Genomic DNA, 23,588 nt, shown 5'->3' with positions numbered 1-23,588 from the left:
TTGGTTGTCTGGGCTATTGACTGTTAAGTATTATAATTAATCAAACAATTAACAGGATGGCTTCTAATGATATCCCAAAGGACACAGAGAGGGTGAAGATGGCAGCTCTCATGGGTGACATTTTCATCAGAGGTCTGAGTGTTTTCACATACAGCAGTTTGTCAGTCGGGACATCGAAGATGCTATACCTTCAGAATATGTATGATATAAATGTTGGTGCAGTCATGCAAGTGCAGTCAGTTAAAAATTAACCTGTCAATAGAGAAGGAGAAGAGAAGGTCTGCCAGTCGCTTTTCACTGGCTGAAGTCAGCGATGGCTAACCAGCCAACAGGAATAGAGAGAGAAACATGGAGAGCAAGGTGGGGGGAGACGTGTTCAGGCTTCCACAACTGTTGGTGTCATAGGTTATTGAATTACTACTGCTTTCTAAAATTTGACTTTTTTATGGTAAATTCATCAATCAATCCTGGAATTCTAGAGAATAGAACCAAGTACAAGACATTGTAAGTAAAGTAATTGCTCTACCCATTGACATGCTGGACCAATAACTAAACATTGAAAATAAAGATCATCAAACATCTCTGAATAATATGTTTATAATAGAGAAAAGAAAGAAAGAAAAATAAAATGTTTAAAGACTTCATCTCCCATGGTGCCATACAATAACACGCTGCGTAGCCACGCTCGGCCGGAGTTGGCGGGTACGAAGGAGGCACTGGATGGCTTTTGTCTGTAGCTTTACGCAAAAACGAGAAGAGAGTATTTTTTAAAATAGATTTTACAAGCTGATATTTATATAAGGTAAGCACTAAAATTGTTTAGATAAACCATTGGTATCCATTTTATAAAAATAACAAAATTTCCGACCATTCATTCATTCGAGTCAATTCTCTGTAAAAGGTAAGTGGCTAGTTACTTCACCATAGCCTTCTGCTCTTTAGCGGTTTTCTCCCCCCAGCGTTAACCTTCTATTATGCACATTGCGTGATAAGCATATTTCAATAGGCCAATATATTCACCCTGCAGTGTGCATCTTGCTACATTGTTGCATGCGGATTCTGTTTTGACTATTCAATTGCATTGTTTTCGCGCGAGTTCGTGTAGATTGCTCGTGCTACGATTCAGGTCAACATGGACGACAAGTCATTCTGTCTCGAGAGCTCTGGGGGGAAGAAACCCTAGCACCACCATGTGAAACGGGAACGGCTTGATGTCATAGGGAACGGGTTGGTTAATAAATTGCAATTGTGTGCAGCCCTTTACAGTTACCGTGTATTTGACCATGTTGTTATTTTGTTGCACTGCGTGATTGTCCGTTATTATTGATGTAGGAAAAGGATTAGGTTGCTACATTTCATGACCTTCTTTCAGGCAGGAATGTGTCTCATCGAATTGGCTACTCATAAAAGAGAGGAAACGTGCTGTAGCAAAGAAAGGACTGCTTTTGATACAAATATATTTGCATCGATTTACAAGTGGCTAAATTTGCGTCGTTTATTAGCATTGTCTGTTAAGAACGTTATAGCCACCAGCGAACTGCAGCGTGCACCTAAACTCAATTCTACCCAAATAGGGCAATGGAATCAGAAATCATCACCTTGAAATTACTTACATTTTTAAATAAACTGCTGAATTGCACATCAAAGCTGGCACTGTTTAGCCTATAAAATATGATGACACTGAAAAACGATGTCCTATTTAATTATGTTTTTAACACATTTGCGTTGTCAGTGTATGTATGATAGTGATGTTTTACCCCAGCTTACCCCAATGTTCAGTTAAGAGGGGGTGGGGGTAAGCGTTTTCTTGGTGTTGTGTATTCTAAAGGGTAAGAACCAGGATGTGTGTGCCCTCCCCTTTCTTCCTCCAGATATTCTTGTTCTCACCATGTTGTCTTCTGCCAGTGGTTTGTAGTGATTGTGTGCTTTAGTTGATTTGACTGTATGTGGCATTGATGTCTAGTTTCGAAGCTCGACCCCTTCACCTGCTGAATCTCATGTAATGTTATGCGTTTGACTGCATGATTGCTGGTCTGATTGAAAGGATTGTGCTTTTGACATTTTTTACACTTTCCTACGATATTGGCAGGTGTGCATTAGTCTACACCACATCAAGGCTACAGCCCAATGGAATGTTCAAGAACTCGTATAGTCCCTACCCCCTGCTTAGATCATGTATTCGAGACGGGTACCAACCCCTAGGGCTCTCCTCTGGGAATCACACCAACAGTCATTTAGACTGTAGTCATAAATATGTCTGGAAATAGTGATGACGCACGTAGAGTGATTCTCGTCAAATGTGTTTTTCTGTGTATTTGTTTGCATTAGTTGCAGACTTGCAGTACAATCAATGCATGCCAGCTCATTTAATAGAAACATATCGCCGCTCCATGCGTTTTAGTACTGACCACGTAGTAGGAACTCTAGTCAAAGATTATTTTTTATAACTAACCCAAGATAGACCGCAGCCTGTTTTCCAATAGGCGCAAATGAATCATAGTAGGCAGAACAAGAAAGGAGTTTGGTAGAGCCAAGCACGAGCTACCGAGATCTTATTGGTGCTTTCTAGCACATATTTGCATATTTCTGTTAGGGAGAGCCTAGCAAAGGATAAAGTTTGTAACAGATTGTAGTTTTGGTCACATCTCTATTGAGATCAAATGTTTTATAGATGAGAAAATGATCAGGATGATGGCCAAAATCCATCTCGCTCCATCTTCTCCCACTGCCGACCACTGGTCTTCCATCTCATCACCATATTTGGTGGTGAGTTGAAATGCCAACTGGATGCTTCACATTTATACATCCGACGAAACATCTGTCTCATTGTTCTATCTGTGCTGTAGTGGTATGCATGCATTACACGTTAGTAGTCGATTGACTGTGAGAGACGATACCATGTGTTCTTCTTACCAATGCCATTCTCTACTTCCTTCTGTGATTTCTCCCTTATGCCTCTGATCCATGACCCCCCCCCCCCCCCCCCCCCCCCTTCTCACCCTGTTTAGCACTGTTGACAAGGAACCCAGTGGTTCCACTGCCTTCTCCCAGCCTGAAAATGAGTGAGCCTACTGCTACCGCTACAGAAGCCCCTAGCGACGTGATCCCCAGTGTTACTACTGGTGTTACCACTGAAGGTGTAGATCAACTTTCTACTAATGCAAACGGTAATCCATTGTTTCTGTCTTATGAATGCCATAGGGTTGGGTGGTGGACTTGCCAGCTTTGGCAGAACTTAAACGCACACAAGCGGAAATTCACTTTTTTGGGGGGGGGGGGGGAGTAAAAGATGATGACCATAGCTTACCCATGATGTTGCACAAGGATTTAAGTTGATCGCCTTAATCAATATATGATATATTTGGGCTTGAAGTGGGAAATCCGAAGTGGTAACTATTTTCCGTGTCATTGCCATGTGTTTTCCCCTATGAGATGACGTGCTAATACTTTTCAGTCTACATTTTTATTTCTGGGCTGGGTGTTATTTGAATGTTACAATCAACTAGCTTGTTTAATAATAAGAAAAACCTGCAAAGTTAGGTGTTTTTGCACCTCCACTTTTTTACCAAGTTATCATAATCTATTGGAGAATTTGTGAAGTTTCACTTATTGTTTTAGCTAGTCTGTAAAAAAATATTACATTTTGGAACCCCGATTCCCCCGTCGCCCCAAGATTAATGGTTTTGACCACAAAACTTTTGGGTGAATTCGTTTTGCAAGGCACGGTGCCCCAGGTGTGTGGGGTTTGCTCTTTTTCGACCATTCCATTGGTCCTAAGAAGAATTGCCCATTGCTTCACAAAACGCTCCACTGCTTTGATTGGTGCAGCTAGAAACCACAATATCCTATAATGAAAAGGCACCCGCAAAAGAAAATTCAAGGAACTTGTTATATATTTTGTTTTGCTGTTACATTTATATTGGTGTTTCGTGTCCGATGCGCTTAGGGTGTGGTTGCATTTAATTTGTGTCGTGCATCATGAGCAAAGTCATTGAAGTCTCATTTCACTTCCTCTGTGAGAACCATGAGCACGGGCTGATTTTGCTTGGCTGTAACTCAGCCAATGCCTGTTTGCAGCCCACCTACCAAATATTGCACTGTCCGTGTCCATTACAATGTAGAAAACATGTCTCTAAACCTTTCGTAGTTATCCATATTAAAGGAGCTTCAACTTAAAACTTTCTATGGTGGATTAGCAGTCACAATTTTATGGAAAATCCCAGAACTTTGGAGACAACAATAGATGGCGAAGTCAAAGATGGTGGTTTCCATCTGTGGCAAAGTTTTCTCTAAATGCTTAGGACAAATCCAGAACCAGCCATAGCCACCTGGCTAATCTTTTGAATAGGGTATAGTTAAAAAGACCTAGCAACAACCGATAACATTAGCTAGCTAGATAAGGTTAGCTAGATAAGGTTATCATGCTAGCTAGCTACACAGACAGCTATCAGTGCCATATTTGTTGATGTTTCTCCACTCCATGTGGAAATCACCTTTGGAAGATCTCAATTGCATAATGCTTGCGTCCTCTCGTCTCCTTCGCAAAACCCATTGGAGGATAAGGTCAGAGGGGAGGGACCACTGGCTTTCTCGTCCAATGGGTTTTGGGAAGGAGGACGCGAAGATTACGCAATTGAGATCTTTCCCTCTGCATTCCTACTCACCTCCAATTCTTGAATATGTAATGTAGCCTGCGTCATTCTTCAGAAGTTGAACCTAAACTAGCTCTTCTGCTCTAGAACAGGAATTACCTCAATATTTTTTTGTGGGGCATCCAGAGTATTCTCTCTGACTTGGCTGCCCACCTTGACAAGATTAGGGTGATATGTACTAGGCTTGGGTGCTATCCAGATTGGCACAAGGTCGGTATGAAGGTATGACATACTGGGATATTCGGTAATACCGGCACTGAACACAAGGGGCGCTGTTTTCAAACCCCACTGATACTCTGTAATCTGAAGGTTAGCAATACTAACAAGTACATTTAAAATTCCATAGAGAATGCTAACTAAATGCTAACAAGCGCATTGAAAACATTTTGTACAGCTTCTGACCTAAACTAGACAAGTAACTCAAATGATACAGTTTGCTGCACGCAAATAACAAATATTAGCCAGCAAGGTTCTTGATCCAGGAGGGGATTCTCTGCAGTTACCTAGTGAATGCTTGATTTTGGAAGAAGCTAACCACTTAGCCAGATAGCTAACTAGCTACTGAATTAGCAAACCAATTGCACAACTGCAGAGCATTTAGCACATTTTATTTTTCATATATAATAAAAAATGGTAACCTTTATTTAACTAGGCAAGTCAGTTAAGAACAAATAATTAATTACAATGACGGCCTACCCCGGCCAAACCCGGACGACGCTGGGCCAATTGTGCGTCACCCTATGGGACTCCCAATCACGTCCGGATGTGATACAGCCTGGATTCGAACCAGGGACTGCAGTGAGGTAGCTTAGCTTTAGCTTGGTACCTAGCTAGCACCAATACAACCAGTCTGAAAACAATGAACAGTAGAAACTGCAGTCATTTTCACTATTCTTAGCAATGATTTCGGTATCCTTGTGAGTAAGTATTGTTGTTCGCTTATTTAAATTGAACTTCAGTTCATGAAAATAAATAATAGCTAGCCAGCTACTTAACCCTGTTGCCCAAAGCTAACGTTATAAGCAGCCAGCTAGCTTCATCTGGCTAGTGAGGCTCGACCTGACCGGGTTATGTGTTGTAAAGTTAGCCACAATAAGGATTAGGCACAATAGTGGAATTTGCAGTTTGCCTTCAAAGTAAAAGTACCTATTTGAAAGTGATGCAGATGGTTACAGTTGGTGGATTCATGCCATATTTAGACTAGATAATGTTAAACAAGGTTGGAATGTGAAGCAATGAAATGGGTGATCAGTCTACTTGCTGACACCCACAGAACACAACTGTGAAGAGTTTACGCAAATATTAGCATTGTAACTCTTATTGCGTGACTGTGACTGTGTAAAATCACCTCCCCAGTCAACCTATTGTGTGTATTGACATTCATACTGTACAGCTTTACTTAAGGATTGGGGATCAATGAAATGGGGTAACCGGCTACGCAATACCCAAGACATTTTTTCCCAACGTCCTCCTTAGTTATCAGACTCCAAGACATCCACACAATATTGTTTAACCTCGGGAATAGTGCTCAATACACATAGGTGTATTTCTAAACGAGGTTGGAATGTTATATAAAAACAAAAGACAATTTGTTAATTTGACAAATCTGTTAATCACACAATGTATTATACTTTAGAATGGCATTGGGGGCATACTTATTTCACTGTACAGCCTTACCTATGGATTGTGGATCAATAACATGAGGTATCAGTCTACTCAGTGACACCGAGAGAGCATTAGCATCGTAGTTCTTATTGCAGAACTGTGAATTGAGCCACATTTCTTGTCAACCTATGTGTATTGAACAATAGTGTTCAGATTTTTGTCCAATTAACAAATTGTCTTTTGTTTTTATATAACAACATTCCAACCTCGTTTAGCATGATCTATTCAATTTTGGCATAATTCTACTATTTGTATGCATTTGCATCACTGTCAATAACACACTTTTATTTTGAAGGCAAACCGCAAAGTCCACTATTGTGGCTAATGCTTATTGTGGCTAGCTTCACATAGATGGGTCCGACCACCATTAATCAAAAAAGAACTGTCTTATAAATTAGGGTTATTTTAGATGACACCTAGCTATATAGTTAGCTAGCTAACTATAGCTACTGAAACAGTGTCATTTTGATATGTATTTGGGGAAGAACATTGTTTGCATTCGTGAGCTAGCTAGCTTTTTTTATGACCAGCACAGTAGATGCGCGAGACAACTTTACCAGCATCATAGCATATGTATCGATGAATCGTTGTGACATATGAAATACGAGTGATAGTGTAATAACTACGTTAAAAAATTAGGAACGTGTTAAATTATTGTGTGACATGCAGTCATATTCAGGTCCTGATTGGTCAACAAGCTTATTTGACACGTCAAATAGTGTTATTTGACGTATCTTTTTTGGCATGCAAAGACCCAAACGGCGTTCCATAGAAATCCTGGTTGAGAATGAAACGACTGAACAAAACAGCACAGCAAGTAAGTGAAATAAATAGGTTTTGATTGTTTTACTGTAAATGCCAACAAAATAACTTTTTGGTCAGTGTGTGTGTAACCTTTTATTTAACTAGGCAAGTCAGTTAAGAACAAATTTTTATTTACAATGACGGCCAAACCCGGACGACGCTAGGCCAATTGTGCGCCGCACTATGGAACTCCCAATCACGGCCTGATGTGATACAGCCTGGATTAGAACCTGGGACTGTAGTGATGCAGGGCCTTAGACCACTGCGTCTGTGTGTTAACTATTTAACTCTACTAGAATGCTTAAAAGGCCACAAATTTTAAATATCAGTTATCGGTATCAGTTTTTTTGGCAAGAAAAATATTGGATATCGGTATCGGCCAAAAACGTCATATTGGTGCATCACTAGCTTAAATGGTATTGAAAAACCATTCCGTAGCTTTTTCCAAATACCCCAGTATACGGTATAGCGCCCAAGCCTAATATGTACTGCATTGTGTCCACCCTCCACACACATTCGTCAACAATGCACTCATCTGTTACTGTTTGCTTTGATCATCATCCTTTACACGATCTCGTCTATCCTCAGATTTCAGATATCCATGAATCATATAAACTCAGCAAAAAAAGAAACATCCTCTCACTGTCGACTGCGTTTATTTTCAGCAAACTTAACATGTGTAAATATTTGTATGAACATAAGATTCAACAACTGAGACATAAACTGAACAAGTTCCACAGACATGTGACTAACAGAAATGGAATAATATGTCCCTGAACAAAGGGGGGGTCAAAATCAAAAGTAAGTCAGTATCTGGTGTGGCCACCAGCTGCATTAAGTACTGCAGTGCATCTCCTCCTCGTGGACTGCACCAGATTTGCCAGTTCTTGCTGTGAGATGTTACCCCACTCTTCCACCAAGGCACCAGCAAGTTCCTGGACATTCTGGGGGGATGGCCCTAGCCCTCACCGTCCGATCCAACAGGTCCCAGACGTGCTCAATGGGATTGAGATCCGGGCTCTTCGCTGGCCATGGCAGAACACTCACAGAACGATCAGTATGGCTGGTGGCATTGTCATGCTGGAGGGTCATGTCAGGATGAGCCTGCAGGAAGGGTACCACATGAGGAAGGAGGATGTCTTCCCTGTAACGCATAGCGTTACGATTACCTGCAATGACAACAAGCTCAGTCCGATGATCCTGTGACACCGCCCCAGACCATGACGGACCCTCCACCTCAATCCCGCTCCAGAGTACAGGCCTCGGTGTAACGCTCATTCCTTCGACGATAAACGCGAATCTGACCATCACCCCTGGTAAGACAAAACTGTGACTCGTCAGTGAAGAGCACTTTTTTTGCCAGTCCTGTCTGGTCCAGCGGCGGTGGGTTTGTGCCCATAGGCGATGTTGTTGCCGGTGATGTCTGGTGAGGACCTGCCTTTACAACAGGCCTACAAGCCCTCAGTCCAGCCTCTCTCAGCCTATTGCGGACAGTCTGAGCACTGATGGATGGATTGTGCATTCCTGGTGTAACTCGGGCAGTTGTTGCAATCCTGTACCTGTCCCGCAGGTGTGATGTTCGGATGTACCGATCCTGTGCAGGTGTTACACGTGGTCTGCCACTGCGAGGATGATCAGCTGTCCGTCCTGTCTCCCTGTAGCGCTGTCTTAGGCGTCTCACAGTACGGACATTGCAATTTATTGCTCTGGCCACATCTGCAGTCCTCATGCCTCCTTGCAGCATGCCTAAGGCACGTTCACACGGATGAAGAGGGACCCTGGGCATCTTTCTTTTGATGATTTTCAGAGTCAGTAGAAAGGCTGCTTTAGTGTCCTAAGTTTTCATAACTGTGACCTTAATTGCCTACCGTCTGTAAGCTGTTAGTGTCTTAACGACCGTTCCACAGGTGCATATTCATTAATTGTTTGTGGTTCATTGAACAAACATGGGAAACAGTGTTTAAACACTTTACAATGAAGATCTGTGAAGTTATTTGGATTTTTACAAATTATCTTTGAAAGACAGGGTCCTGAAAAGGGAATGTTTCTTTATTTGCTGAGTTTACGATGTGCCCTTTAGTTTTTCAAGGGTGCAGTCCAGCTCTTTAATGTTATGGTGGAGCTAGAGGTGGACCATAGTTTCAGAAATTTTGGTTACTCTTTTTTGGGATACACTACAGACTATCTGTAGATGCTCTATCAGTAACTTTTAAACAAATTATCTGCTGAGCCTAACCATAACCTTTATCCTAACTCTAAACGTAACCCTTGCCCTAGCCTTTACCCTTATTCTAAATCTAATCTTAGCATCCAGTTGCTTATCAACAGATTCTATCCAAATAAAGTGTGACCGAAACCTTTCATTGGCTTTGACGCCTCTTATCCTTTGCCCAACCTGTGTGTCTATCTATATGTGCTTCAAATGTTCAACCCTTGGGTCAAGTCCCCATACCGGACACCTTAAAACTACCCCAGGAGCATACCAAACTAATTTAACCCCCTCTAAAAACAAATCCACGAGGGTCAGTTGGAGGATCTCTCTTTGAATACAGAAACCCATTGCCATGGTTTGGTTATATTTACAGAGTTACAAAAACCCAATTTGAAAGTGGATCAGTCAGATGTTAGTGATTCAGAGCCAGAGATCTTGAGGCACACTGAAGCCTACATCAGAGAGCCCGTCTCAGCATAGTCCTCTACAATTCCATGAACTGTAATGAAGAAAGGGTTGGCAAACAGGGTTGATAATAAAAAGGTACGAAGGTTGCAGAGACGCAAACTAGTCACCTTTCGGCGAAAGGTGGGGGTTGGATCACTACTGGCTGTAAGCGAACGAGTGATGTGCGTTTTGGAGTAATCCTGGCTGTGTCAAAGGCTCAGCCAATGGTTTACATAACAGAATGCAGCGCAGCAAGCGACTGCAGAGACAACCAATTCGCTAGTTACATCATCAGTGCGTGATCTGGAAAGACAGCATAGAGTAGAAAGGCAGTTACAGCAGCTCGTCCCCTGAACGATAACGAACGAAGAGGTAATGTTAGGGGAGCAGCCTGACCACGGAGACGGGGGCGAGAAGGTGATGAAGCGTACTTCATGAGCTGTAACGTAAACTCACCCCATTCCGTACAAATGTGCGCAACCGCGACATTCAAACGAGGCTACAAAGAAAACTAATGGGACTGTAGCGACTGTGTTGACTTCAAAATCTGGGGTGTGAACTACGTTTCTATTCAAGCGTTGATCGACGTGGTAATGGCGCTATAGTATTGGAGAAAAGTCGAGAAAATGGACCCTCCTTTACATCGTGACGTGTCATTCCGTAACGTACAGTACGCATAAAGCAACTAATTCTGTCTTAATCTCTCTCCACCAGGTGTAGCACTTCTCTCATCGTTTAAAAACAAGAAATGGACAGGGATGGGGGTAAGGGGGGGATACCTAGTCATTTTTTGCGTCTTCACTGTAAGCGATCATGCCTTTAAAAGCCGCTGTTTACTTCTGAAGATCACTTTGGCACCGCCCTAAACCCGATTCAAATTCGACACAAACCGTCAAATAGGTATGTAATGACACATATAAACTCTTTATAGTGTTTTATTTACATTTTAGAGGCGATAACGTGATAAGTTGGACAGATCAAGTGAAAAAAAAGCACGTTTTCCAACACATCTCCTCTCCTTCTCACTATCACGCATTAGTTTCGCTACCCCACCTGCCATTTTTTAAAAGACCCGAAGGAGCTCATTGCCTTCTTGAATTATGCAGAAACGGGCAGCGTGGAGGTCATGTCATTAATTTTGTTGGAAAGGGCAGAAATTGTGCTGTACAATGATATTGGCATTACAGTTGATCTGGAAGTATTACGTTTTTGGGGCGCTAAAATAAGGTAAATTGTACGGATCAAGGCGATGTACAAAAGTGAGTGAGTTAACCGAAAAACAACTGGCATTTGGAAAGTTTGAGGTGAGGGAGAAAGTGGGGTGGAACAAGTATTGTTAGCATTAAGTATCTTGCTAGCTGGAGAAATGTTGAGCAACATTAGCCAACTTAACTGATCAAATAATTGAGTTTAATGTGTGAAAATTAGCTGGCTAATAAAGTCAGCAACATCAGATGAGCTAACATTAGTAACCTAACCAATTCGCTATAGTATTAACTGGTTTACGACTCCTTGCCATTCCTCAAGTTATAATGTGCTAACGTTGCTTACTGGACCCTGGTAATCTGTGAAATGTTAACCTCTCTAGGGTAGGTGGCACCAAATCGTCCCACCTACGTAACAGCCAGTGTAATCCCGTGGCGCGTTATTCAAAAACCAAAAAAATGCAAAAACTTCAATTTTTCAAACATATGACTATTTTACACCATTTTAAAGACAAGACTCTCGTTAATCTAACCACACTGTCCGATTTCAAAAAGGCTTTACAACGAAAGCAAAACATTAGATTATGTCAGCAGAGTACCCAGCCAGAAATAATCAGACACCCATTTTTCAAGCTAGCATATAATGTCACATAAACCCAAACCACAGCTAAATGCAGCACTAACCTTTGATGATCTTCATCAGATGACAACCCTAGGACATTATGTTATACAATACATGCATGTTTTGTTCAATCAAGTTCATATTTATATCAAAAACCAGCTTTTTACATTAGCATGTGACTAGCATTCCCACCGAACACTGCCGGTGAATTTACTAAATTACTCACGATAAACGTTCACAAAAAACATAACAATTATTTTAAGAATTATAGATACAGAACTCCTCTATGCACTCGATATGTCCGATTTTTAAAATAGCTTTTCTGTGAAAGCACATTTTGCAATATTCTCAGTAGATAGCCCGGCATCACAGGGCTAGCTATTTAGACACCCAGCAAGTTTAGCACTCACCAAAGTCAGATTTACTATAAGAAACATTTTATTACCTTTGCTGTCTTCGTCAGAATGCACTCCCAGGACTTCTACTTCAATAACAAATGTTGGTTTGGTTCAAAATAATCCATAGTTATATCCAAACAGCGGCGTTTTGTTCGTGCGTTCAAGACACTATCCGAAAGGGTAAATAAGGGTGACGAGCATGGCGCAATTGTGACAAAAAAATTCTAAATATTCCATTACCGTACTTCGAAGCATGTCAACCGCTGTTTAAAATAAATTTTTATGCCATTTTTCTCATAAAAAAGCGAAAATATTCCGACCGGGAATCTGCGTTTAGGTAAACAGACGAAAGAAAATAAAGCATTCGGTCGACTCGGGCACACGCCTAAGCCCATAGTACTCTGATCGGCCACTTGCCAAAAGCGATAATGTGTTTCAGCCAGAGGCTGCCTCGATATCGTTCAGCTTTTTCCCGGGCTCTGAGAGCCTATGGGAGCCGTAGGAAGTGTCACGTTAGAGCAAAGATCCTCAGTCTTCAATAAAAAGAGCCAAGATGAAACACAACTTGTCAGACAGGCCACTTCCTGCATGGAATCTTCTCAGGTTTTGGCCTACCATTTGAGTTCTGTTATACTCAGACACCATTCAAACAGTTTTAGAAACTTTAGGGTGTTTTCTATCCAAAGCCAATAATTATATGCATATTCTAGTTACTGGGCAGGAGTAGTAACCAGATTAAATCGGGTACGTTTTTTATCCGGCCGTGTCAATACTGCCCCCTAGCCCTAACAGGTTAACTAGCTAACGAACTAACCACTATCTGTTAACGTATGTTTTCCCTCTGCAGTATGTGGTTAATTTTCAGAATGAGAGAATTAGGTGAAAATGAGGCGTTGCTTGTTAAACAAGTGGATTCAGGGATCAAGTGTAGCTGGAGCTGGGCCTGGTTTAAGCTGGATGCCACTATAGAGATGAAAGGAACGCCACACACTTTCTCACTTTTTCTGGCACATTGTAGGACAGGTGTCCACCTGCAGAAAGTGTATAATGTGCAATGTAGCCCAAATATACTGCTCAAAAAAATAAAGGGAACACTTAAACAACACATCCTAGATCTGAATGAAAGAAATAATCTTATTAAATACTTTTTTTCTTTACATAGTTGAATGTGATAACAACAAAATCACACACAAATAATCAATGGAAATCCAATTTATCAACCCATGGAGGTCTGGATTTGGAGTCACACTCAAAATTAAAGTGGAAAACCACACTACAGGCTGATCCAACTTTGATGTAATGTCCTTAAAACAAGTCAAAATGAGGCTCAGTAGTGTGTGTGGCCTCCACGTGCCTGTATCACCTCCCTACAACGCCTGGGCATGCTCCTGATGAGGTGGCAGATGGTCTCCTGAGGGATCTCCTCCCAGACCTGGACTAAAGCATCCGCCAACACCTGGACAGTCTGTGGTGCAACGTGACGTTGGTGGATGGAGCGAGACGTGATGTCCCATATGTGCTCAATTGGATTCAGGTCTGGGGAACGGGCGGGCCAGTCCATAGCATCAATGCCTTCCTCTTGCAGGAACTGCTGACACACTCCAGCCACATGAGGTCTAGCATTGTCTTGCATTAGGAGGAACCCAGGGCCAACCGCACCAGCATATGGTCTCAAGGGGTCTGAGGATCTCATCTCGGTACATAATAGCAGTCAGGCTACCTCTGGCGAGCACATGGAGGGCTGTGCGGCCCGGCCCAAAAAATGCCACCCCACACCATGACTGACCCACCGCCAAACCGGTCATGCTGGAGGATGTTGCAGGCAGCAGAACGTTCTCCACGGCATCTCCAGACTCTGTCACGTCTGTCACTTGCTCAGTGTGAACCTGCTTTCATCTGTGAAGAGCACAAGGCGACAGTGGCGAATTTGCCAATCTTGGTGTTCTCTGGCAAATGCCAAACGTCCTGCACGGTGTTGGGCTGTAAGCACAACCCCCACCTGTGGACGTCAGGCCCTCATACCACCCTCATGTAGTCCGTTTGAGCAGACATGCACATTTGTGGCCTGCTGGAGGTCATTTTGCAGGGCTCTGGCAGTGCTCCTCCTTGCACAAAGGCGGAGGTAGCGGTCCTGCTGCTGGATGTTGCCCTCCTACGGCCTCCTCCACGTCTCCTGGTAGCGCTTCCATGCTCTGGACACTACGCTGACTGACACAGCAAACCTTCTTGCAACAGCTCGCATTGATGTGCCATCCTGGATGAGCTGCACTACCTGAGCCACTTGTGTGGGTTGTAGACTCCGTCTCATGCTACCACTAGAGTAAAAGCACCGCCAGCATTCAAAAGTGACCAAAACATCAGCCAGGAAGCATAGGAACTGAGAAGTGGTCTGTGGTCCCCACCTGCAGAACCACTCCTTTATTGGGGGTGTGTTGCTAATTGCCTATAATTTCCACCTGTTGTCTATTCCATTTGCACAACAGCATGTGAAAGTTATTGTCAATCAGTGTTGCTTCCTAAGTGGACAGTTTGATTTCACAGAAGTGTGATTGACTTGGAGTTACATTGTGTTGTTTAAGTGTTCCCTTTATTTTTTTGAGCAGTGTATATTGTTTTTGCTCTGTTGAACTTGACAGTAACACGTGAGTGAGGGGGGATTATATATATTTTTAACTTCGTGAATGTTATTTTTGCACACATGTAGCCTTGCGCACCTGATCAACGTCTATATTGGCCACTATAATAGAGCAAAAATAGAATGCCTGTTTGTTTCATTCTATTTCTACTTTAAGATGGTTTTTTTTCCAGAGTGCAGTATTTAGGTGTGTGGTTACAAGCGTTCAATTATAAAGGGTGTCATGGCTAACTGCAATATTAGTGTGCATTGTTTTTTTTCTCAAGATTTGCGTGTCATTTGCAGTAAAGTCTAGGCAACAAATAACATTGGATTGCTTTCTTTACATTTTTTTAGCTGTGAGTTAGGTTCACATGAATCACTTTATTTTACGCACAGAGACTGATCATGTAGATCATATTCTTTGTTGTTTAATTAGTTAAAACCTGCATTTCCCCATAGCAGGGATTTTTTTGTTTCAATGCAACAACAAAAAAAGTGTTACCTTTTTGGGCCCTCGTCAGTTTGCATCCCTGTGGTTGCCATGCTGGCACTACTGCTTAATTGCAGAAAATACACAATTTGTATTTTGATTGGCAAAACAAGTCCAACAAATGTTTTTGGGATGAATCCCATCTGTGTAATCTGACTCAACCTGACCATAGTGAAGTGTGCCCATAATCATTGGGACTTATAGCTGTGAACAAAGTCTATGAAGTCTAACCAAACTGTTCTGCTCTCCACCCCTTCACCAGAGCCCCCCAAGGAAGAGGTCAAGTTGGTGGCAACAGCAGGCAAGAAGCAGACCAAGAAGAAGGTGGAGGAGGTGGTAGAGGAAGAGGAGGAGGAATATGTGGTGGAGAAGGTGCTGGACCGACGGGTGGTAAAGGGACGCGTTGAGTTTCTGCTCAAATGGAAAGGCTTCTCAGAGTGAGTGAAGATTTAATGCTTCTAATGCTAGTCACATAAATTATATTGGCATACATTACATACAATCCTGTATACGTTTATAATTGTGCATCTCTTTATTGGTACCCATGGGGTAGTGTAGCTGGGGGTCTTGTCACCATGCAACAGGATTTGTCATACCCCCTGGGTCCTCAACAGGTCGGGCATATTGGTTGCTGTTTTCCTCACAGAGCATGTTGTGCAAGGTCAACAATGGTCTCCACTGTCTCTGGCTTGAGACAAGTGGTCGTGTGGAACACTTGTCAGCGGTTGGCAAGTACAGTGCGTTCGGAATGTTTTCAGACCCCTTTTCCCACGTTTTGTTACTTTACAGCCTTGTTCTAAAATTGACGAAGCAAAAATGCGTTTTTAGAAATGTATACAAAATAAAAAACGGATATCACATTTACTTAAGTATTCAGACCCTTTACTTAGTACTTTGTTGAATAACCTTTGGCTGCAATTACAGCCTTGAGTCTTCTTGGGTATGACACTACAAGTTTGGCACACCTTTATTTGGGGAGTGTCTCCCATTCCTCTCTGCAGATCCTCTCAAGCTCGGTCAGGTTGGATGGTAAGCGTTGCTGCATAGCTATTTTCAAATCTCTCTGTAGATGTTAGATTGAGTTCAAGTCCGAGCTCCTGCTGGGCAACTCAAGGACATTCAGAGACTTGTCCCAAAGCCACTACTTTGTTGTCTTCGCTGTGTGCTTAGGGTTGTTGTCCTGTTGGAAGGTGAACCTTCACTCCAGTCTGAGGTCCTGAGCGCTCTGTAGCAGGTTTTCATCAAGAATTTCTCTGTACTTTGCTCCGTTCGTCTTTGCCTCGATCCTGACAGGTCTCCCAGTCCCTGCCGCTGAAAAACATCCCCACAGCATGATGCTGCCACCACCATGCTTCACCGTAGGGATAGTGCCAGGTTTCCTCCAGATGTGACGCTTGACATTCAGGCCAAAGAGTTCAATCTTGGTTTCATAAGACCAGAGAATCTTGTTTCTCATGGTCTGAGAGTCTTTAATTGCCTTTTGGCAAACTCCAAGCTGGCTGTCATGTGCCTTTTACTGCAGAGTAGCTTCCGTCTGGCCACTCTACCATAAAGGTCTGATTGGTGGAGTGCTGCAGAGATGGTTGTCCTTCTGGAAAATTCTCCCATCTCCACAGAGGAACTCTAGAGCTCTGTCAGTGATCATCGGGTTCTCTTGGTCACCTCCCTGACCAAGGCCCTTCTCCCCCGATGGCTCAGTTTGGCCGGGCAGCCATCTCTAGGAAGAGTCTGTGGTTCCAAACTTCTTCCATTTTAAGAATAACGGAGGCCACTGTGTTCTTGAGGACCTTCAATGCTGCAAAAAAATGTTGATACCCTTCACCAGATCTGTGCCTCAACACAATCCTGTCTCGAAGCTCTAAGCACAATTCCTTCGACCTCATGGCTTGGTTTTTGCTCTGACATGCACTGTCAACTGTGGGACTTTTTTATATAGACAGGTGTGTGCCTTTCCAAATCATGTCCAATCAATTGAATTTACCACCGGTGGACTCCAATCAAGTTGTAGTAACATCTCAAGGATGAAAAAATGGAAACAGGATGCACCTGACCTCAATTTAAGTTTCATAGCAAAGGGTCTGAATAGTTATGTAAATAAAGTTGGGGAATCAAAGGGGTTAACATTTTTGGGTCCCCTGGACTATATCACAGAATATTAAGAGTACAACCTCATGCATAATGATTTACACAAGAATTCCCCTCAGCCAAAACTTACCTTCAGATATTGGTCTTTCAACACCTTATGAATGGCATTGCAAGTCTTTGGAATGATTTTAGAGACTGTTGCATGTCCAATACAAAATTGGAAGGACAGGCTCTAGTAGGTCCCACCTGCACAAAGACACTGATTACCAAATAAGGGTTACAAACCAAGACAAGTCAACCCAGCTAGCTAGTTAAGTTTGCAGCTAACAGATACACTTGTGTTTTATTTAGCATTTAAGAGCTCAGAACATTATATGGGCATCGTGAGAAAAAGACAACCATGAAGCCAGCTGGCTATGTAATGCCCACTAGCCAACACCAAACATTTGAAATATAACTGCAAGAAACATTTTAAATAATGTTAGCTAGCTAGCTAACGTATTGTTTACATGTTTTGTGTGGCTAGCAAATGAGCATACATAGTCAGCTGGCTAGTTTTTACTTGTCTTCATGGTTGTCTCTTAGGCATCATGACAATCTAATATCAACATCAAACATTTAAACACTAGGATAGCTATCGCTCGCCAGTTGCCAGGAATCGCAGAAATGCTGTCCTTGAAATTAGTGTCTTGCTTGCACCAACTCCACTAGCTGTGAAAGATTATGGAACTGGGCTACATCACCCAGCTCCCTACACAAGTTTGCGTAGGCTCCTATAGGGCCCTATAAAATCTTTATTTTTATTTATTTTTTCCTAATTCCATTTAATTTCCCCCCCCCAGATTTTCCCAGTTTTTCAATTTTTCGCTCCAAAAATCACAATTCTTATTTAGAACATCAACAAAATTGGATGTTGTAAGTACACAACAATGCTTAAACCATACCAGGAGACCACTTTTGAGGTCTGGGAAAAATCTAAGACATTTACATTTTTGGGTGTAGATACCTTTTAAATTCAAGTGTGCAGTCTGGCACCAGCAAGAGACCTATAGCACACAAAGACGGTTGTAATTCGCATCATCGCTAATAGCTTTGTGGTAGACAATCGCGCACACTCAGGGGCTTTCCTGCACCGTTGCCTCTTCTAAGTTTAAAGGAAAATATGAATCCCTTATCCCTTATGCTATTTGTTCATGTCTTATTATAATCTTGGGCAAATACATTTTCTAATAAATACAATACATTTAGTTGATGTCCTAAGTTCAATACATGTTTGAATGTTGTTGAATTCCATTTTAATGTCTGGAATCTGTCTGGGTTCTCCATATTGTAGATTTTATAGGGCCCTACTCTTTGGGCTTGGCACTGCATAAGCCAAAGCCTGCTACCTAATCTTTCCTTTTGGTTGGTTGTTTTTGCTCTTGTTGGTTGCTCTCATCGTTCTACAAAAAGTCAATAGCCATCACAAACACTTTCTATCTTTTTCTGGTCCATGTTGACACAGAGATGGACTTAATAGGTTGGTCTTCAGCTGCTGTATATTTGGCATCTGTCTGTTTTACTACTTCGTCTTCCAGTGTTGTGGTAGTCCTGCTACCCTGGGCCCTGCCCCTTTTTTCATGCGTTATTATAACATCGGACTGACCTCAATTGTTAGTTGGGCCATGGGCTGGGGAATTTTCGATGAGTTGGTTCTGGGGGGGTTTGGAACGGAATCTGATGATTATTGCCCAGGTATAAATTGACCTTTTTAAACTATTTGTTTACCACAGTGAGGACAATACATGGGAACCGCAGGACAACCTGGATTGCCCAGACCTGATTGCTGAGTACATGCAGAATCATCATAACAAAAAAGAAAGTTACAAGAAAGAGTCTGGTGGCAAGAGGAAAGCTGGCGAGTCTGACACAGAGGCAGGGGGTGAAGAAGGCAGGCCCAAGAAGAGGAAAGATGAGGTGAGAGCTTGTACTTGGCTTCAATGTTAAAGAACATGTCTGCTACTATAGATCGTGAACCTAGTCCTGTACTGAACCTTCTCCCCCTTCTCTCCTTCGCTTTCCTTATCCATCATTCTTTCAGGCGGAGAAGCCCAGAGGCTTTGCTCGTGGACTTGACCCCGAACGGATCATTGGAGCCACAGACTCCAGTGGCGAGCTGATGTTCCTCATGAAATGGTGAGTTCTGGGCAGCATTGGGATTTTGACACTTTTCGCTATATGTTACTGGGAGAGTGGAACATAAAACTGGTTTAAATGGCTTCACCCTTAAATTCTGTCTCCACAGGAAGAACAGTGATGAGGCGGACCTGGTGCCGGCCAAGGAGGCCAACATTAAATGTCCACAGGTGGTCATATCCTTCTACGAGGAGCGTCTGACATGGCACTCCTACCCCACCGAGGAGGAAGAGAAGAAGGATGATAAGAACTAGCCACAGGTCCAGGATGAAGGGGAAGGGGGTACAGAGGGTGGGGTTTAGAGTGGTTGGGGAGGGACAGAGAAGCTGATTTGTTTCAAAAGCTTCGTTCTGCAAACCCGGACTGTTGAAACTAAAACAGAGGTTGACAGATGGGTAGGGATGATGGGAAGACTTGTCAAGGAGGTGGGTTGGGGGGGCATGGGTAAATAGAACTCGTAAGTCTCAAGATTACTTTATCAGGCCTCACTTTTGGGTCTTATCAGCTAGGACCATGGGATATGTAGTTTTCAGTTTCTGAGCACTGAATTGCTTCAAAATCACCAGCTCCTCTTACTGTAAGCTTCGCCTCAGAAAAGCTTTTGTCGAGATGAGTGAGCGAGGTATCACTACAGCAGCTGAGTTGACAAAATGGAAGGGTCAGGTTCCAAAACATGATCCAGCAAAAGTTCTCAGCTAATTCAATTGAAATAGCCAATCTTAATTTCCAGTTTTCCTGCGTGAAATGTTGAAGTTGATTTCTAGTCAGAACATATATCTTGTACCTACACATCCCTCATCGAGCAACTTGCGGTGCTTTTTGTTTCTCTTTCGACTTTTTCAGAAACTCTGTTTTTTAAGTGTTGGCACCTGCCTTCCCTTGCCATATCATTATCATATAATGTGTAAATAGTTGTGGTTTTATTTGGTTATGAGAGCGATCTAAGAAGGATTCTAGTTGAGTGTTTTGGATGTTCAGACTGGAGTTAACCTAGATTCTGGTCTTTAAGTGTTACGCATAGGTGTATAGAGTTGTGAACAATGGTATGGAGCAGGGTTTCCATTAGGAAAATGTGGCGCTGGACATTTGACTGGCAGCATTTTAATTTCCCGGACATTTGAGACATTTTCTCGACCCATATGCATTGTGTGCGTAACCCGATTAGGGCGTACAGCCATGGTGCTCCGAATGACAGAAATCACTTTTACATTATGGTAATTCATCAAAAAAAAAAGAACATGCAAATCGAGGATGCAACGGCGTGCGTCCTTACCGAATTCCAATGCACACTTTGAAGATGTTAGAATAACTGTCCACATGTACTTTTCCTCAGCCAACAAGACGAGTAACGAACAGCAAAATCACCTGCCTATGTCAGTCTACTATCCCCCATAGTGGAACATTTGACCTATTTATTGGTCAGCTTGTCGTTCTGTGCGAGAAAGTGGTCTACTCAAAACAGACTCTGGGACAGTTGTGGGACAACAGATCCCAAATTCATACAATCAGTAACCCTAGGCTACATAAAACAAAAACGTTAAAGCAATGTGGCTGATGCTACCGATCTAGAACGTTTAGCTTAAAATGTTGATAAACTGTTATCTCTTCACATAAGTGTAGCAATGCTTACAAGGCAGTAGGCTAAGCGCGAATGTTTGTTCCGTAATGCAATTAGCAAGAAAACACTGTTGGGAAATGCGCACTGCACATGCGAGCGGTGTCATGAGATGAAAATATCCATTAGATCTCCCCTCTTAATCTAAAGATGCAACAACTAGCATGGGTTGCTAATATGACTAGGATTGTGCCTTTGGCTACTGGACAATGTAAGAAAGTTGATTTGAAAACCAATAGAACATGAGAGAAATAGACTACTGGTTTCAATGGCACATGGAACTCTAAAACAATTGCTTTTACATTTCTACGGTCGGATGTTGGCTAGGCTACTTTGAAGCAAGGGAAGACATGCCTCAAAATATGAAGTAAAACATTCAGGTTTCAAACAATTAAGAATTTTTTTTTTTAAATGCATACTGCCTCCATTTCATTGCTAAGTGGTAGACGCTTCTATTTCCAGTTAAGAAATAAAATAGCTATTTTTAATGGTGGCCATCTTATTTTAACACACGATTGCATTTAGTTATGCAATGATTGGGCTTGTAAAAGCACGTTTGACTCCAGCAGCATGGAACACGCTGTTTGAGAAGCTGTACCAGCAGCTCCTCCGTTCTCTGACAGATTTTCCGCTCAAATTAGGCGCTGCATCTGTATGCTGTGTACATGTGATAAGATACATAAAGACTAACGAAAATACACAAACAGCAATTTAATTCCACCAAATTATGCAAATTTACCTATAGACCAATAATCTTGACCGGTCATATGTATTTGCATCGACTGGTATTTCCATCAATGAATAGGCTAAAAAGCATTTTTCAATGGGATTTTTTTCCTTCTCGCAGACAATTGGCCGGCGGCAATTTTATTTATCGGCTTTTCACTTTTCACTTTTTATTTTTTATTTTTTTTTTTTAAATCGGCCAAAAACTGGCTATTACTAGTCAACAGAAACCCTGGTATGGAGCAACTCACTTTGTTGTAGAGCACCAGTATGACCTATGTAACCTGAGTTGTTTGTAGGCTCGTACCCATGGCTAATAAAACTTGATTGGTGTGATCCACTTTCCTGTCAGATAACATACCCTCAGAAAACCGGCAATAAGTAAGAAGCTACAGATGAAGATGCGAAAGATGGGCTTTCACTTAGATTCATCTTTGATGGAAAGCTTCATTTACTATAACGTCCACATAGTCTGTCCCGCTTTCTTGACGAGCTCTTCCCATGTGCAGTACATGCTCACCATTCACAGGATTTCTTGAGGTGATTGGGGCTTTTAGAAGGTTTGGTATTGCCGTCAAACTGCACTGTAAATACGTGGATTTGGATTACGGGGGTGGGAAGGGTTGGGCTCAGTCAAGGCCTATGGTTGGCTGGGGTTGTGAAGATGAGGGATGGACAAAAAAAAGTGTTTTCTTGCAATGCAACCAACATAAGCCAGTAATTCAAGTGTCAAATCTCTCCCAAGAGGTATACACAGAGGTAAATGTAGTGCCTATGCCAGGGCTCTCCAACCCTGTAACTGGAGAGCCACAGACCTTTGTTTTTGCTCCAACTCTAATCTAGCGCACCTGATTCTAATAATTAGCTGGTTGATAAGCTGAATCAGGTAAATTAAAACAGGGGTTGAAGAGAACCTACTGGAGAGTAGCTCTCCAGGAACAGGGTTGGAATGCCCTGGTCTATGCACATGCCTCTGTTGTACTAAACCCCTGTTTTAAATAAAGACTGGTCCCTAGGTATAGTCTATATTGTGATTCAAAGTAAATACAACGGTTTTATGGTGATCTGTTTATAGTGTAAAGTAAATATATTCAAGGTGTTGACAGCCATGTGAATATAGATCAATCTAGCAACTTGTCCATCTCACACAACTGACAAAAAGATTATGGGCCTCCTGCCCAAGAAATCGCAAGACCAGATCATGATGACCTCTCCAACTAAGCTAATTCTACTTTCAGACTTTACCTCTGATGTTAATACTCGCCGAGTCTGGACATGTTATATTAAAATGAGCTGCCAATTAAAGATCTGACACCCTCAGACGTGGGTGGATTATATTCAAGTTTGGTTTGTGGGGCTTTGCTACCGCTGGCTTAATTGCAGAATTGTTCACTGCTCTACTGCGTCTGAATATTCCTCTTCTTTTAAAAAAAAAATCCTAAGTAATTGATTTAATCGATTAATCACAGCTAACAATAGCTTGAATGAAAGTGTTAACTGATTAATCGTGACTAACATTTTAAATGTTGAGGTACTGAAGACCCTGGTATAGAGCCTGTTGCCTTGGATTGATTTTGCACTGGCATTTTACTGCTCATTTTAACATTACAAGTCTAAGAGGGCTGTATATCTTTTCTAATATACTAGACCGGAAGATTTCTATATATACAGTATATCCTAGACAAGTGGCTCATATGTAACCTTTTTAGTTATTTTGTCTTTGACTCTTTCTCGTGTCTACTGAAGATACATCTCGTTGCATGTTTCTTGCTTTCAATCAATGTCACCATTTGCAGTGGTTACTTTTACTTGTTTAAATGTTTTTGGACAATAAATCTTTTTTGTTAACAACGGTGTTTCATATAATTTGATGAA

The 23,588-nt window shown here is 42.0% G+C and overlaps 1 protein-coding gene across 3 annotated transcripts; it reads left to right on the top strand.

Annotated features, from left to right (window-relative positions):
* The first annotated feature begins 617 nt into the window (after positions 1 to 617).
* On the top strand, positions 618 to 23,564 carry LOC106600842 (chromobox protein homolog 1). Of its 3 annotated transcripts, none has more exons than XM_014192550.3 (6): positions 618 to 901; positions 3,009 to 3,167; positions 15,375 to 15,549; positions 18,970 to 19,153; positions 19,278 to 19,372; positions 19,482 to 23,564. In XM_014192550.3, exons 2-6 carry the CDS (start codon positions 3,059 to 3,061, stop codon positions 19,624 to 19,626), a joined length of 708 nt encoding a protein of 235 aa, XP_014048025.1. In that variant the 5' UTR covers positions 618 to 901; positions 3,009 to 3,058; the 3' UTR covers positions 19,627 to 23,564. The 3 variants fall into 3 exon arrangements, with proteins under 3 accessions (XP_014048025.1, XP_014048023.1, XP_082829756.1); XM_014192548.3 differs by having other exon boundaries at positions 634 to 802; XM_082973630.1 differs by lacking the exon at positions 618 to 901 and adding an exon at positions 929 to 1,227.
* Positions 23,565 to 23,588: the final 24 nt, after the last annotated feature.

Source organism: Salmo salar, chromosome 03, assembly GCF_965601325.2.
Source record: "Salmo salar chromosome 03, fSalSal1, whole genome shotgun sequence".
NCBI classification, from domain to species: Eukaryota; Metazoa; Chordata; class Actinopteri; order Salmoniformes; family Salmonidae; genus Salmo; species Salmo salar.
This window is presented reverse-complemented; position numbering and strand designations above follow the sequence as displayed.